The sequence below is a fragment of the Salvelinus alpinus genome, chromosome 4, assembly GCF_045679555.1.
Source record: "Salvelinus alpinus chromosome 4, SLU_Salpinus.1, whole genome shotgun sequence".
Lineage (NCBI taxonomy): Eukaryota > Metazoa > Chordata > Actinopteri > Salmoniformes > Salmonidae > Salvelinus > Salvelinus alpinus.
In genome coordinates this window covers 66,797,335-66,813,257 of record NC_092089.1, presented here as the reverse complement: position 1 = coordinate 66,813,257, position 15,923 = coordinate 66,797,335, and the positions used below count along the sequence as shown (strand labels likewise).

General features: G+C 43.1%; 1 protein-coding gene and 1 pseudogene across 2 annotated transcripts; one reads left to right on the top strand and one right to left on the bottom strand.

The window, feature by feature from the left end:
- Positions 1-4,306: 4,306 nt before the first annotated feature.
- Positions 4,307-8,276, top strand: LOC139574194 (glyoxylate reductase/hydroxypyruvate reductase-like). Of its 2 annotated transcripts, none has more exons than XM_071398538.1 (9): positions 4,307-4,590; positions 5,675-5,805; positions 5,971-6,043; positions 6,125-6,241; positions 6,418-6,506; positions 6,666-6,767; positions 6,882-7,017; positions 7,131-7,261; positions 7,494-8,276. In XM_071398538.1, exons 1-9 carry the CDS (start codon positions 4,505-4,507, stop codon positions 7,613-7,615), a joined length of 987 nt encoding a protein of 328 aa, XP_071254639.1. In that variant the 5' UTR covers positions 4,307-4,504; the 3' UTR covers positions 7,616-8,276. The 2 variants fall into 2 exon arrangements, with proteins under 2 accessions (XP_071254639.1, XP_071254640.1); XM_071398539.1 differs by having other exon boundaries at positions 4,481-4,717.
- Positions 8,277-8,918: 642 nt separating this feature from the next.
- On the bottom strand, positions 8,919-12,033 carry LOC139572510 (zinc finger and BTB domain-containing protein 5-like; annotated as a pseudogene).
- Positions 12,034-15,923: the final 3,890 nt, after the last annotated feature.

The window sequence follows — 15,923 nt, the reverse complement described above, 5'->3', positions numbered from 1 at the left end:
AATACACACTTGTACATGTGAAATAGGACAAATTTAAGTACCCACCCAATTATTATATATTTTTTAGATCAACAACAAGGAATTGGACAAGGAATTGTCCTGGTATTATGGAAAGCAGGAAAACTAACAAAAACAAATCAACAGACAGAAATAGCTTTAACCGAAATGAGAGATCACATATGGGATGTACAGCCAAAGCAAGATTTTGTTGTCAAATATGACTCTCTAAATGCCTTCAGAATTCTGGCCAATGTTGACTCCAATGCTTCCCACAGTTGTGCCAAGTTGGCTGGATTTCCTTTGGGTGGTGGACCATTCTTGATACACATGGGAAACTGTAGAGCGTGAAAAACCCAGCAGCTCCTGACACAAACTGGTGCGCCTGGCACCTACTACCATACCCAGTTTTATCTCAATCTCTTCAATCAAAGATTCAATCATGGACACTCTTACTGACAGTTGTGGCTGCTTTGTGTGATCTATTATTGTCTCTATCTTCTTGCCCTTTGTGCTTTTGTCTGTGCCCAATAATGTTTGTACCATGTTTTGTGCTACTACCATGTTGTGTTGCTACCATGTTGTTGTTATGTTGTGTTGCTACCATGCTATGTTGTTGTCTTAGGTCTCTCTTTATGTAGTGTGGTGTTGTCTCTCTTGTCGTGATGTGTATTTTGTCCTATATTTATTATTTATTTATTTTTTATTTTAAATCCCAGCCCTCGTCCCCACAGGAGATATTTTGCCTTTTGTAGACCACCTTTGTAAATAAGAATTTGTTCTTAGATGACTTGACTAGTTAAATAAAGGTTAAATAAAAATACATTTTAAAAAGGCAGTTAAAACCTCTTAAGGATCTAACCTTTTTTTTTCAATTTTTGCCTAAAATGACATACCCAAGTCCTGTAGCTCAGGACCTGAAGCAAGGATATACATATTCTTGATACCATTTGAAAGGAAACACTTTGAAGTTTGTGGAAATGTGAAAATAATGTAGGTGAACATAACACATTAGATCTGGTAAAAGATAATACAAACCAAAAACATGCGTTTTCTATTTTTTTGCTTGTTCCATCATCTTTGAAATGCAAGAAAAAGGTCATCATTTGATATTGCAGTTTAGGCGCAATTTAGATTCATGCCACTAGATAGCAGCAGTGTGTCCAACGTTGCAGATTGATCAGTGAAGCATTGCAATACTGCATAGTATTTTGTATCAAGTCTGTCCAAATGTGCCGAATTGGTCAATTGATACATTTTCAAGTACATAACTATAGAGAACATACAAACATGATATGGCAATAACAAAATGTAAGTTTACACACTCCCAGGAATGTCATTCATGATGGATCATTATACAGTACACTAACTTTCACACATCTGTAGAACCCAGTTAATTTTTGTATTTTTATTTAACAAGGCAAGTCAGTTTTAACTTTTTTTTTTTTTTTTTAATTTCCCCTTTATTTAACCAGGTAGGCTAGTTGAGAACAAGTTCTCATTTAAACTGCGACCACAAACAACAACACAGAGTTACACATGGAAGAAACAAACATACAGTCAAATAATACAATAGAACAAGTCTATATACAGTGTGTGCAAATGAGGTAGGTAGGAACAAATTCTTATTTACAATGACGGCATAATTGCCTCGTTTAGGGGCAGAACGACAGATTTTTACCTTGTCAGCTCGGGGATTCGTTTTAGCAACCTTTCGGTTACTAGTCCAATGCTCTAACCACTAGGCTACCTGCATTTGAATATATAAATGTATTTTATCAAACAAAACTATGCTACATTTTCATCTCTGGGACCCTCAGGATGACAAATCACCTTCAGAGGTGAATGTATCAAACCAGTTCCCGTGATAAAAGTTTTTGTTGTTGTGCACTCTCCTCAAACAATAGCATGGTATTTTTTCACTGTAATTGCTACTGTAAATTGGACAGTGCAGTTAGATTAACGAGAATTTAAACTTTCTGCCCACATAAGACATGTGTCTATGTTCCCGAAAGTGTTCTGTTACTTACAACGTCATTCTAGTCACATTAGCAAACGTTAGCGCACGTTAGCATCAACCGCCCCGGCATAGGGACACCGATCCCGTGTGTAGGGAATAATGCTGCTTTCGTAACCAAGTGGGAGGAGGGAATTGACCAGTTGTGAAGTTGGAAATACCATTTGGATGCATTCACGTGCTTTGAACTTGTTGAGAAACGCTGACTGTCTAATGGCCAACAAGCTACATAAACCATAAACTATAAGTACAGCTATCATGCTTGTTAACAATTTATGGTTTAAAAAAAAATATTAGTAGATTTCTTAAAAAAATTTAAGTTTTGTTGTTGCATTTAACTGCCGGAAATGCTGTTGTCAAGGTTATTTCCTTAGTAGGTGACGTCAGAGATCAACATGTGGGAGAAGTGGGAGCTCATGTCATGTTCAAAACTGCTGGGAACTGGGAACTCAGAAATCTCCAACATCCGACTTCAGTGCATTCAAGATAACTGGGAACTCTGAAAGAAACTAGCTCCGACCAGGATTTTTTTTTAATAGTCATCTGTTATTTATTTAACTAGGCAAGTCAGTTAAGAACAAATTCTTATTTACAATGATGGCCTACCCCGCCCAAAACCTAACCACGCTGGGCCAATTGTGAGCCGCCCTATGGGACTCCCAATCAAGGCCGGTTGTGATACAGCCTGGAATTGAACCAGGGTCTGTAGTGACACCTCTAGCACTGAGATGCAGTGCCTTCGACCACTGTGCCACTCGGGAGCCCCTGTACCTGTGACAGTGAGGCGAACGGTCTCATAGGTGAATCTAGAGGACAGTTTGATAGATTAGAGCCCCTGGTCACGGTGTGTGATGTCCTTCAACTATAAACACACAATAGTGCTTAGCATAGAAGAACACACACACACTTAAACACACGTTATGTTCTTCTATCCTCGTGGGGATCTAAAATTAATTTCCATTCAAAATCGTATTTTCCCTGAACTTAACCCCCAACCCCTTACATTAATTCTAACCATAACCCTAAACTTAACGCCTAAGCTTAAAATAACCTTTTTCCCTATGGGACTCCCAATCACGGCTGGTTGTGATACAGCCTGGAATCAAACCAGGGTCTGTAGTGACACCTCTAGCACTGAGATGCAGTGCCTTAGACCGCTGCGCCACTCAGGAACCAACTCAGAATTCTAAGTCAGAAATCTTTCTAGAGCTCCAACTTTCTGACCTGAAGATCACTGACGTCATGAATTGATCTGTTCCCCCCCCCCCCCCCCCCCGTTAGGTTTCCCGTTAGGAATTGCCAGTTGGAGGGCTGTTCAAGTGGAACGCAGCATGCAGCTACAGGGGATACAAATTAAAGTGGTATTTGTGACCTCTCTCTAACCAATTAATTGTACACACGTTATGTTTTACGTGCTAGTCGGAACTTGGAAACTCTGACATTTCCGACTTGCTAACTGATTGAACGCTGATTGAACGCGGCACTAACAACCAGTTAGCATGTCGGGCATTTCTGAGTTTCCTAGTTCCGACTAGCACGTAAATGCGATATCTCAACGCAGCAAAAGCATCCAAGAGAGATTCTCGTTTGGAAAAAAAGACCGTCCTCCATCATTTCTCCTCCGTGACCCGTGTTCGAGGAGCGTGTCATTTCGTTAGTAGGGTCGTCACTATTTACTACAGCCACAAACTCATAAGCCCCGCCCATTTCTACAATTGATCTTCTTAAAATGTTATTTTAAACCTAACCTTAACACAAACCTTAACCACACTGATAACCTTGTGCCTTACCCTAACCTTAAATTAAGACCAAAAATAAAAAAAATGTTTTAATGAATTTGTACGATAATAGACCATTTTGACTTTGTGGCTGTGCTATGACTTTGTGGCTGTGTCTTCTCCTCAAAAGCCACCTTTCATCGAGGATACTCATGTAAATCCTATTTTTAACGCAGAATAATTTTAAAATCTGCTTTTGTTTTGTCAGAGGAGAAAAACATGCACAAGTTTAAAAACAATATGCTACTTATTGTTTTATTCATAAAAATGTCTTGCACAACTCCCTTCATTTTTTTGATAATTTTACACATTTATTTAGGGATTTCTGTAAACCTTATCTGCCTAATGACGCGGGAGTGGGGAATGGTTTCCAATAGTTACAATAGCCACTATTGGAGGAGAAGGTCAGAGGGGCGGGACTTCTGGCTTTCTCATCCAATGGATTTTGAGAAGGAGGAGAGGAGACAGGACGCAAGGAGATTCTCCCAATGAGTCTCTCTCATGAATCGAATGCAGTACTGCACATGCGCAATTTTGTTTGCCCTACACTTGGTAAGTGGTGCCACATAGCACACTGTGTGAAGTGTTCCTTTAGTGCACACGTTGAAATGTCATTGTGAACACTAAACAATCAGCAAACTTAGCTACAACTGTAGGGAGATTCGGGACGTTATTTCAAGCAGTTCTTCTGACGTTTCCCGTCCTTCGGAGGATGCATACTGCACAGAAGATCATGAAGGTTTTCATAACAAGACGCATCCCACAGGAGGGATTGAAGATTCTGTCACAGGCTGGAGTGTATGTAGCCAGCAGATCCGATGTGCTCGCTTACGGCTGCACTAGGGTCGTACAGCATTCCTGTGTATATTATGACACTGCAGAGATGGCACAAAATATGGCTCGGAAAACATATCTCAATCCAGGGGTGAGAAATGCTTTGAACTCCAAATTGCCCCATTATCCCAACTGTTACACCAAGAAGATTGAATGACTGCACATTTTTGGGAAACTGTCCTTTTCGTCCTCATGCTACATAGCAGAAGCCGCAGCAGCCATTTTGGAATGGCACTGTCAGCCAATCTGCTCATCTGTTGTTCAACGTGACCTGACATTCCATAATGGCTGCTGTTGCAACTGCTAGTTGACAAGAGGATTAAAACGTCAGTTTACTTAATTAAGGATTCTTGGTGTAACAGTTGGGATAATGGAACAATTCGGAATGTTATCCGACCCTAGTGCAGCTGTAAGCAAGCAGGTCAGATCTGCTGGCGAGAGTGTGGTAACCTATAGCCAGGTACAACTAATATAGCCAAGTACATATCAACTCCACGGAGTTGCGATATACTTGGCTAACTAGCCTAATGAGTTTTTCATTCGCTGTCACTTTTCATCTATCATGCATGTCTGTGTGACGTCTAAGGAACTTGTGTCATAGTAGTGCTACTTAATTCTAGTGCTAGTCTACTTACTGCTGTATAAATGCATTGCACACATTTTCACACACATATGAAGTGGAGGGTAATTGTTACACCATGTGTTCTAAAGGTGAAAGTTCACTGGAGTTGTTGATGACCTTTATTCCAGGTCACACGTTATAGCGGGTACTCTGAACTTGTAATAAGGTTCCTAAGGCGTTATAACACTTACAAACATCTATGCAACATTTAATAAAAGTAAAGAGGTATAATAAAGATTAAAGCGAAGGGTTAGGTCATCTATAAGGGGAAGGAAAAAGAGACGGACACCTTGAAAAAACAGACAGACCATCCAGAATACACAGAGAATACTGTACTATGAAGGAAATGTTCTAAATTGTCTTTGACTCATCTTAATCTAGTCTCTCCCCTTTTACCTCCCATCTCCCTCGTTTCCATGGAAACAGATGTAAGGTTTCACTGTGGGACTCGGATGAGCCTGTTCCAAGGGCGGAGCTTCTGAAGGGTGTGGCGGGGGCCCATGGGCTGCTGTGTCTCCTGTCGGACAAGATCGACACTGAAGTTCTGGACGCAGCAGGTACACTGGACATATCCTGGATCAGATGAACTCGAACAGCACCTCTCAGTATTTTCCAATATATGGAATTCACGATGCTGCTAGACATGTATTAAACAGTATATGTGTTGTATGATAGTTCCCATTCAGTCTTTTCCTAACACGTAACTATGGATTTGTGTCCAGGTCCAAACCTGAAGGTGATAAGTACCTTATCTGTCGGATTTGACCACATGGCCATGGATGAGATCAAGAAACGGTAAGACTAACTATCAAATGCCTTATCCTCACATCTAAGTCAGCAACTCTCATTGTGCCGTCCTCTCCATGTTCTGTGCAGAGGGGTGCGTGTGGGCTATACTCCAGACGTCCTGACTGATGCCACGGCGGAGCTGACCGTCGCCCTGCTCCTGGCTACAGCTCGGCGGCTACCAGAGGGCGTGGTGGAGGTTATAAAGTCAGTACCTAATAAACACACAGATACATTTCCCTCAATTAGACTCCAGCTCTGACATGTTGTACAGTGATACTTTATGGATGTGTTGCCTAACCAAACTTCTATCTAAAATTATTATGAGTACAACAGAATGTGTCCTCAATTCACTTTTTTAAATATCTCTCTCTCTCTCTCAGTGGAGGCTGGAGCACCTGGAAACCTCTGTGGTTGTGTGGTTATGGTCTGTCAGGCAGCACTGTTGGTGTCATTGGACTGGGACGCATAGGTAGAGTGACGGTGATTGCTGGATTGACCTACTGGATTCTGTGACTCCTGCCCTTAGTGAGGTCTATACAATCCATATAGTAGCTGAAAGGGCAGAACAAAAGGGCTTATTCATTGCTTGATTGATTGATTGTCTGGTGTCAATGCTGTGTTCCCTCAGGTATGGCCATAGCCAGGAGGCTGAAACCGTTTGGAGTGAAGAAGCTCCTGTACTCTGGAAGGACAGCCAAATCATATGCTGCTGAAGTGGAAGGAGAATACGGTGAGCAGGGGTGGAAGGGCTTGGGGAAACAGCAAAGTCCAAGAGGGTGACAATCAGATGAGATGTTTATTTGATTGTTTCTTCCTCTCTCTTCTGCCCTCCTCTCTGTTGCAGTGCCCTTGGACACGCTGGTGTCTGAGAGTGATTTTGTTGTGGTGTCCTGCGCCCTCACACCAGATACCCAGGGGCTGTGTAACAAGGACTTCTTCTGCAAGATGAAGAACACTGCTGTCTTCATCAACACCAGCAGGTACTCCATTAAACACGTAGCGCAGTGCCAAACCAACCACACGGACTGGGTTTTGAAATGAACACAGTTTAAAGATATAAACATAGAGCTAACTTCCACTGTGTGTGTTATAGGGGTGCAGTAGTGAATCAGGAGGATCTGTATCAGGCTCTGTCCAGTGGTCAGATAGCTTGCGCTGGGCTGGATGTCACAACCCCAGAACCACTCCCCACCGACCACCCCCTCCTCACCCTCAAAAACTGTGGTGAGTTAATAGGGTCATGAGAGAAGCGGAGGGAGGAAGGCCGTTTACTGAGGCATCTCTGTTGTGTCGTCTATTGGTTTCTCTCTGATCGTTGTTGTGATGTTTCCAGATGAATTAATCGAATTTCTTTCTTAAGTCTTCTCATTGAAATCAACCAGTTATTTTGCGACCAAATCTCTGCAGTGCAATCATGTCCCTGCTAATACATTTCCCCTCCTCTCTCCACCTGCAGTGGTCCTACCCCACATTGGCAGTGCCACCTACTCCACACGTGGCATCATGGCAGAGCTGTCCGCCAACAACCTGCTGGCAGGCCTACGGGGCACAGACATGCCCAGCGAACTCAAATTCTAGTGCTGCTCTACAACTATTCAACTCTGCCTCTGTCCTCCTTAGAATCATTTTGGTCACCCAATCAGTAGTCATTACCAGGAAGGTTAGAGCCGTAAGTGACCAGGAAATAAATCTGTGTTGGAGTATTGCAGTTGTATTAACATGCTCTCCAAACATGAAGGTCAACTTTTGCCTCTTGCTCTCAGATCTTACAATGTTTATAAGAAATAACTCATTTGTGGTATGTGACTTGAATTTTGAAGGAGGAAGTGTATAGTATTAGCGTTTGAGAACATGCCTTGGCACTCTAACAGCGCTTCTAAGAGTCAGCCATGGCTTCCTTTGAAAGACGTAGATAAGCACTACAATGAGTGCACACACTACTAATTCATTACAGTGGCCTTCTCGTTCTTATGAAACACTTTCTGTCAAATGTAATTGTACAAAATACTTAACTAAAATTGTAAATTAGTAGTTGTGATGGTAATGTTCTGTTCTCATTCCAGTTGAGATGTGTGTTTAACATGTTGAGATGCTTCTCAGTTGTCTAGTTGTGCATAAGATAAACACTCCATCTCCAATTCATTTGTTTCAAATTCTATGGTAAAACACTCCATCTGTAGTCTAACACGCTGTCATTCTGGCTTTGTTTTTTAATAAAGCGTTATGTTCAATGTAGAAATGTGTGAACATATTATTTTCCCCATTAAAAATAATTCTAGAGCCTTGAGTAAATTAACAATGAATAAAGTTACCAGAATAGAACATATGGGCTCCCGAGTGGCGCAGAGGTCTAAGGCACTGCATCTCAGTGCCAGAGGCGTCACGACAGACCCTGGTTCGATTCCAGGCTGTATCACAACCGGCCGTGATTGGGAGTCCCATAGGGTGGCACACTATTGGCCCAGCGTCGTCTGGGTTTGGCCGGGGTAGGCCGTCATTGTAAATAAGAATTTGTTCTTAACTGACTTGCCTAGTTAAAAACATTAAAAGACAGTAGTTAGGGATCAGTGTGGTTCCAATGTAGCTTATTTCCATCCCTCTTCAATAGTGATCCTACTTAGAAATAGTGTGTGATGTAATGCATGGTAAATATTCTCTCCCCACATGTTCCATGATAACACATTGCATTTGATGTTACAGTCATCTTCTAGAGTATATAGTGCAGTAGGAAAGTTTTCAGACCCCTTCGCTTTTTCCACATTTTGTTACGTTACAGCCTTATTCTAAAATTGATTAAATCATTTCCCCCTCAATCTACACACAATACACCATAATGACAAAGCGAAAACAGTTTTTTTTTAAACCTTTGCCAATTTATGAAAAATATAAGTATTAAGTATTCAGACTCTTTGCTATGAGACTCGGAAATGAGCTCAGGTGCATCCTGTTTCCATTGATCATCCTTAAGATGTTTATACAACTTGATTGGAGTCCACCTGTGGTAAATTCAATTTGATTGGACATGATTTGGAAAGGCACACACCTGTCTATATAAGGTCCCACAGTTGACAGGGCATGTCAGAACAAAAACCAAGCCATGAGGTCAAAGGAATTGTCCGTAGAGCTCCGAGACAGGATTGTGTCAAGGCTCAGATCTGGGGAAGGGTACCAAAAAATGTCTGCAGCATTGAAGGTCCCCAAGAACACAGTGGCCTCCATCGTTCTACAATGGAAGAAGTTTGGAACCACCAAGACCCTTCCTAGAGCTGGCCGCCTGGCCAAACTGAGCAATCAGGGGAGAAGGACCTTGGTCAGGGAGGTGACCAAGAACCTGATGGTTCCAGAAGGACAACCATCTCTGCAGCACTCCACCAATCAGGCCTTTATGGTAGAGTGGCCAGATGGAAGTGGGGATGTTTTTTAGTAGCAGAAACTGGGAGACTAGTCAGGGTCGAACGAAAGATGAACGGAGCAAAGTACAGAGAAATCCTTGATGAAAACCTGCTCCAGAGCGCTCAGGACCTCAGACTGGGGTGAAGGTTCACCTTCCAACAGGACAACAACCCTAAGCACACAGCCAAGACAACGCAGGAGCGGCTTCGGGACAAGTCTATGAATGTCCTTGAGTGACCTAGCCAGAGCCCGGAATTGAACTCGATCGAACATCTCTGTAAAGACCTGAAAATAGCGGAAAATAGCTGTGCAGTTTACATACACTTAGGTTGGAGTCATTAAAACTAGTTTTTCAACCACTCCACACATTTCTTGTTAACAAACTATAGTTTTGGCAAGTCGGTTAGGACATCTACTTTGTGCATGACACAATACATTTTTCCAACAATTGTTTACAGACAGATTATTTCACTTATAATTCACTGTATCACAATTCCAGTGGGTCAGAAGTTTACATAGACTAACTTGACTGTGCCTTTAAACAGCTTGGAAAATTCCAGAAAATGATGTCATGGCTTTAGAAGCTTCTGATAGGCTAATTGACATCATTTGAGTCAATTGGAGGTGTACCTGTGGATGTATTTCAAGGCCTACCTTCAAACTCAGTGCCTCTGCTTGATAACATGGGAAAAATCAAAAGAAATCAGCCAAGATCTCAGAAAAAAATTTGTTGACCTCCACAAGTCTAGTTCATCCTTGGGAGCAATTTCCAAACGGCTGAAGGTACCACGTTCATCTGTACAAACAATAGTACACAAGTATAAACACCATGGGCCCACGCAGTCGTCATACCACTCAGGAAGGAGACGCGTTCTGTCTCCTAGAGATGAACGTAGTTTGGTGCGAAAAGTGCAAATGAATCCCAGAACAACAGCAAAGGACCTTGTGAAGATGCTGGAGGAAACAGGTACAAAAGTATCTATATCCACAGTAAAACGAGTCCTATATCGACATAACCTGAAAGGCCGCTCAACAAGGAAGAAGCCACTGCTCCAAAACCGTCATAAAAAAGACAGACTACAGTTTACTACTGCACATGGGGACATGGAGGATGAAGCCGTTGCTGAAACTGTGGCCCTCGGCGGCGAGGAGCTGCTGGAAGGGGACAGTGGTTACTGAGAACATAAGGGAGGAAGAGGACGCAGAGCAGAGCAGAAAGAGGAGGCGTTTGTTGCGTCTCAGCTTTGAAGTGACCTAACAGCCTCATTGCCTTCTGCCTGAGCCTCACTGATGGTGGTGTTTAGGAGGCTGTCGTCTCCTAAAGGCCCACTGCCAAGCTGACTTATGGGGTTGAGAATGCAGGAAAGGCCCAGGTCTTGGTTTGCTATCTAGGCCCTCGTTGTCAGACGACCCATCTCCTCCATCCATGTTGTCTTGGAGTGGGTATGTCTCTGTCTGAGGATCAGAGCTAGATTGGGGGTTGGATGAGCTTGCATCATCTCCCTTCGGGCTGAGTATGTCTTTCTCTTCGTTTGCTGGCTCATCTTGTGTCCTCGGATGGGAATGGAGGATCATTGAACACACCTGGTGTGTCTGGATAGGAGGAGTTCACCTGCTCACTCTTCACCACTACATCCATCTTCTGATCATTATCCCTCCTCTCCCACGTTCACTTTAAACATGATCCCTCCATTCACCAGAGAACCCTCTGTGTGACCCTCTCCCCCATCCCTCCCACACTACTATCTGATTGGCTAGGAAGCTGTATCTCTTCTTGTATTACTACTCCCCGTCTCATACTTTATTATTCCTCGTCACCCTTGGCGAGCCCTCCTCGTGATTCTCCTCAGAGAGCCTGCCCCCGTTCTGCTTGCTGTCCAGCCTCTCCTCCTGAAACACTTGGGGAGAAGAGTTATTGCGTTTGTGAAGACGGCGTCTGGGGAAAGCAGCATGTTGCTCAATGCCTCCACCTGCTCCAACCCCTCCATCCCTGCCTCCAGCCGGGCTAGCCTCTGCCCCGGTTTCCCTGTTGTCGAGGCTCCCTTCCAGAGCTGATGTGACCAGTCTGAGCCCCAGCTGCTGGAGCAGGACAAATCTCTGCTGCCTGGAGTTGACCCCAGCCATGGCTGCTGCCTGGGATGGAGACTGCCTCAGGTGCTGCTGGTCCACTGCATGGCTGAACTTCTGCTGTTGCTGCACTTGTAACCTCCAACCACACGGGGGTGATGTGAGGAAATTGTGTGAGGTGGAGGTGAGATGGCGCTTGCAGGCCTTGACCACAGTGTTGAGGTGCAGGTGGGAGGCAGCCAGGAGCACGTCCGTTATATTAGATGCCCCCAGAGTGAGAGCGGAGGTGTAGATCATGTCCAGCAGGACAGAGAAAGCCTCAGGAGTCACCACCTCTGGGTCCAGCTCCATCACACTGGCTCCTTCAGCGCCGCCTCCTTCATCCCCCTCCACTACATTAAGAAGGGCCCTGAAAGGGTGTACTGAAGGCTGCCAGGATGGAGCGGTGGGCCCTGAAGTGTTGGCCCCCCACACACACTAACACGCTGGTGTTTTAACTGCTGTAAGATGTGCTCGAAGTGACCAGGGAAGTCCATCTCAGCCTGAGGGATGAACATGAGGAATGGTCAAACTGAATGGTCAGGCAGAGACAAGACTCAGTGTCAGTGAACTGATGTAACTCCTGATAGATCTCATAAACACTAAAACCCAGACAAGCTTGGGTTACGGGTAACGAGCAATGGGCAGCTCTGTCGCAATAGATGCAATGCTAGTAATAACAAAAACTATGATGCAAATGTAATGTCTATGGACTCATTTGATTGGTTTAAAGGTCTGACACTGTAGACCACTTCTGTCCTTACAAATATCAGTTACTAATTATATGAAAAACAGAATAAAACAACAACTAATTTATTGTGCAATGTCCCGATGCTCATGCCTGGAATAACCTATGAAAGTACCACCTACTTTCCGGTGCCAGTCCCATACTGTTTTTGAATAGGCTTCTAGGTTAAATCATCAAATTCATGAAGACGTGGTCATTTAAGATTTATGTAAAATTATAATATTCATGGATTAATTTTACTTCTACATGATGCCTTTCATGAAGGTTTTCAACTGTGTTTTGTTTTGAAAACCTTCATAAAAGGCAGTGGGTAAAGGTACATTTATCCACAAAAACAAATATAATTTTACATATATCTTAATTAACCCCATTTTCATGAATTTTTTGCACATTTGTGGCCTGCTGGAGGTCATTTTGCAGGGCTCTGGCAGTGCTCCTCCTTGCACAAAGGCGGAGGTAGCGGTCCTGCTGCTGGGTTGTTGCCCTCCTACGGCCTCCTCCACGTCTCCTGATGTACTGGCCTGTCTCCTGGTAGCGCCTCCATGCTCTGGACACTACGCTGACAGACACAGCAAACCTTCTTGCCACAGCTCGCATTGATGTGCCATCCTGGATGAGCTGCACTACCTGAGCCACTTGTGTGGGTTGTAGACTCCGTCTCATGCTACCACTAGAGTGAAAGCACCGCCAGCATTCAAAAGTGACCAAAACATCAGCCAGGAAGCATAGGAACTGAGAAGTGGTCTGTGGTCACCACCTGCAGAACCACTCCTTTATTGGGGGTGTCTTGCTAATTGCCTATAATTTCCACCTTTTGTCTATTCCATTTGCACAACAGCATGCGCAATTTATTGTCAATCAGTGTTGCTTCCTAAGTGGACAGTTTGATTTCACAGAAGTGTGATTGACTTGGAGTTACATTGTGTTGTTTAAGTGTTCCCTTTATTTTTTTGAGCAGTGTAGTTGAGCAATGTAGGGAAATGGAGCGTTTTGTTTGGGCTCAAATCAGAGGACAAAAGAACACATTTATTTAGAAAATATGTACGTTTTTCAATCATGTCAATAACTGTTTTATCCCTCCCACGTAGTCGCAAATGAAGTCCATTCAACTGATTGAAGATGTCACACCCAAAACTCACATAGGCTGCTCTCTTGAGAGCAGTGTCGACCCGTCACTAAACAAATAGTTATATTGACTGCATCCAAGCTAGCTCGCTCATTAATGTCTTAATCGAAATTACTGATTGCCTCTTGTCCGCTTTTCGTCCCCTTATGCCATAGTTTGTACATCTCAATTTTCATTAGAAACCACATTTGTTTAAGCAAGTCAGCCATATCAGCTATGTTTTTTTAAAAGGCAGTAAATGAGGCTGAATGAACTGTTTCGCTGCCAGACCAGGCTCCGCTGATAGCCAGGTGTAGCAGTGGTAAGACGTTGGGACAGCTTTATGTAGGCCCTAACAGTTTGTGGGCACCGTTTGACACCGTTATAGCACAGTTAATGTATTGTTTAGTGGCTTTGCTGGCATGCATCCCACTTTTCTTTTTTGCCCCACCAATATTTACATGCTAAAATCGCCACTGCTTGAGAGCATTACCCTTGCTTAGCCACCGAAAGTCATTATGTAATAGAAGATCATGGAGCTCAGCAAACTACGAAACAAGCAATGTTAGGCTATATGTTGATCGGATAAAGTTTATGATAGTCATAACTGAGTGTCCATGATGTTTTTTAACTCACCGCTGAGTTTGACGCAAAGCACACTGGTGTATCAGGCAGTGCAGTGATCTCATCTGCGGCGAAAGAGACAGTTAAGCAGCTCTGATTGGCTGTAACTGGTATGTTGGGTGATATTGATCGACAGAATTTAAAGGGCAGGATTTTATGGATATTTATGAGTCTCTATCTACATAGAACCCGTCGGGTGATTGACTCTGAGCCTTACCAAAACGAGGTGGATAATTTATATCGCCTCATATCTGAAACCAGTAGTAACCACTTCACTGACAGTTACCATGAAATTAAAATACAAATCTGACAATAACATTGTCGCTGAGGGCTTGCTAACTAGCTACGGCGTTTGATTCATATCAGTCGTTTTCTTATAAAACAGCTCAGATAGATAGCGAAATCCCAATTCGCGACGTTAGCTAGACTCATAGATTAGATATGATTCCATCATTGGCAACAACAACTGGCTAAATTACTAGTTCGTTTTCAGCCAAATATGTTCAACTCGTTGCTAGTTTATCTAGTGACCACCGCATTTATAAGGACAGCTACTGACTAAAATGTAGCTAGCAAGCTGGCTCACAATGGCCATTCACTAGCCAGCTAGCTAGCTAATCGAATACGCCAAATAAACAGCGATCTAGACTAGATTTGGGAGCTCATGGGCACACAGGCTACCTTAGCCAACTGGTTAGAGGTGATTACACCACGGGCAACAATAAATGGCCATAAGTTCGTTTTCAGAGAAATATTTTCAACTCTTCAATTTATCCACTGTCCACCACATTTAGGGTAGCTAATTACTGAAGTGTATACTGAACAAAATATAAAAGCAACATCAACATGTAAAGTTTTGGTTCGAGATTTGGAGCTGAAATAAAAGATCCCCCCAAAAATCCAGTTTATTTCTTTCAAACTTTGTGCAAATTTGTTTACATCCCTCTTAGTGAGCGTTTATCATTTGCCAAGATAATCCATCCACCTGACAGGTGTGGCATATCACAAAGATGATTAAACAGCATGATCATTACACAGGTGCACCTTGTGCTGGGGGCAATCAAAGGACACTCTAAAATGTGCAGTATTGTCACACAACACAATGCCACAGATGTCAAGTTGAGGGAGCATGCAATTGGCATGCTGACTGCAGCAATGTCCACCAGAGCTGTTGCCAGATAATTGAATGTTCATTTCTCTACCATAAACCGCCTCCGATGTCATTTTAGAGAATTTGGCAGTACATCCAACCAGCCTGACAACCGCATACCATGTGTAACCACGCCAGCCCAGGACCTCCACATGCGGGATCGTCTGAGGGAGGAAGGGGTGCTCAGGAGTATTTATGTCTGTAATAAATAACTTTTGTGGGGAAAAACTCATTCTGATTGGCTGGGCCTGGCTCCCAAGTGGGTGAACCTATGACCTACCAGTGTAAACATTAGACAATGTTGCGCCTTCTTGCTCGCATGCATCCCGTCCCTTAAGTAATAATATATGACAATATTTTGCAACCTTATCTGAAGAAAAAACCTGCATTTGAAATAATTGAATTGTCTAATGTTTACACTGATTCAGTTTTGAATGAAATTGCCAGCTTCATGGTCAGAATGCTGATGTCCTCAAAAACAAGACAAGAGCGCCCCCCATTTGGCATATTCAGGTAATGATGGTTGCTGTACTGCGCTGCTTGAGAGTTCTTCTCCCTTGCCTTCATGATGCTGGAGTCCAAGGGGCAAGCAGTTATCTACAAGTTTAGCAAATTTGGCATAATACCCTCTACCACCTTATTTGTTGTATATTGTATACCTGGGGATCTACAGAATATCTTCAAATCAAAACAGTTCAAGGGGTCTTGCTTTCGCAAGACATCTATACCTGATGATAATGAAAAAAACATGCAATCAATA

Bases quoted from the DNA above. Each gene is read 5' to 3' on its own strand.
- LOC139574194 (XM_071398539.1), top strand. From the start codon at position 4,611: ATGTGCTCGCTTACGGCTGCACTAGGGTCGTACAGCATTCCTGTGTAT. The intron at 4,718-5,674 runs GTGAGAAATGCT...CCATGGAAACAG, and splicing joins AAACATATCTCAATCCAGGG to ATGTAAGGTTTCACTGTGGG. The intron at 6,768-6,881 runs GTGAGCAGGGGT...TCTCTGTTGCAG, and splicing joins TGAAGTGGAAGGAGAATACG to TGCCCTTGGACACGCTGGTG.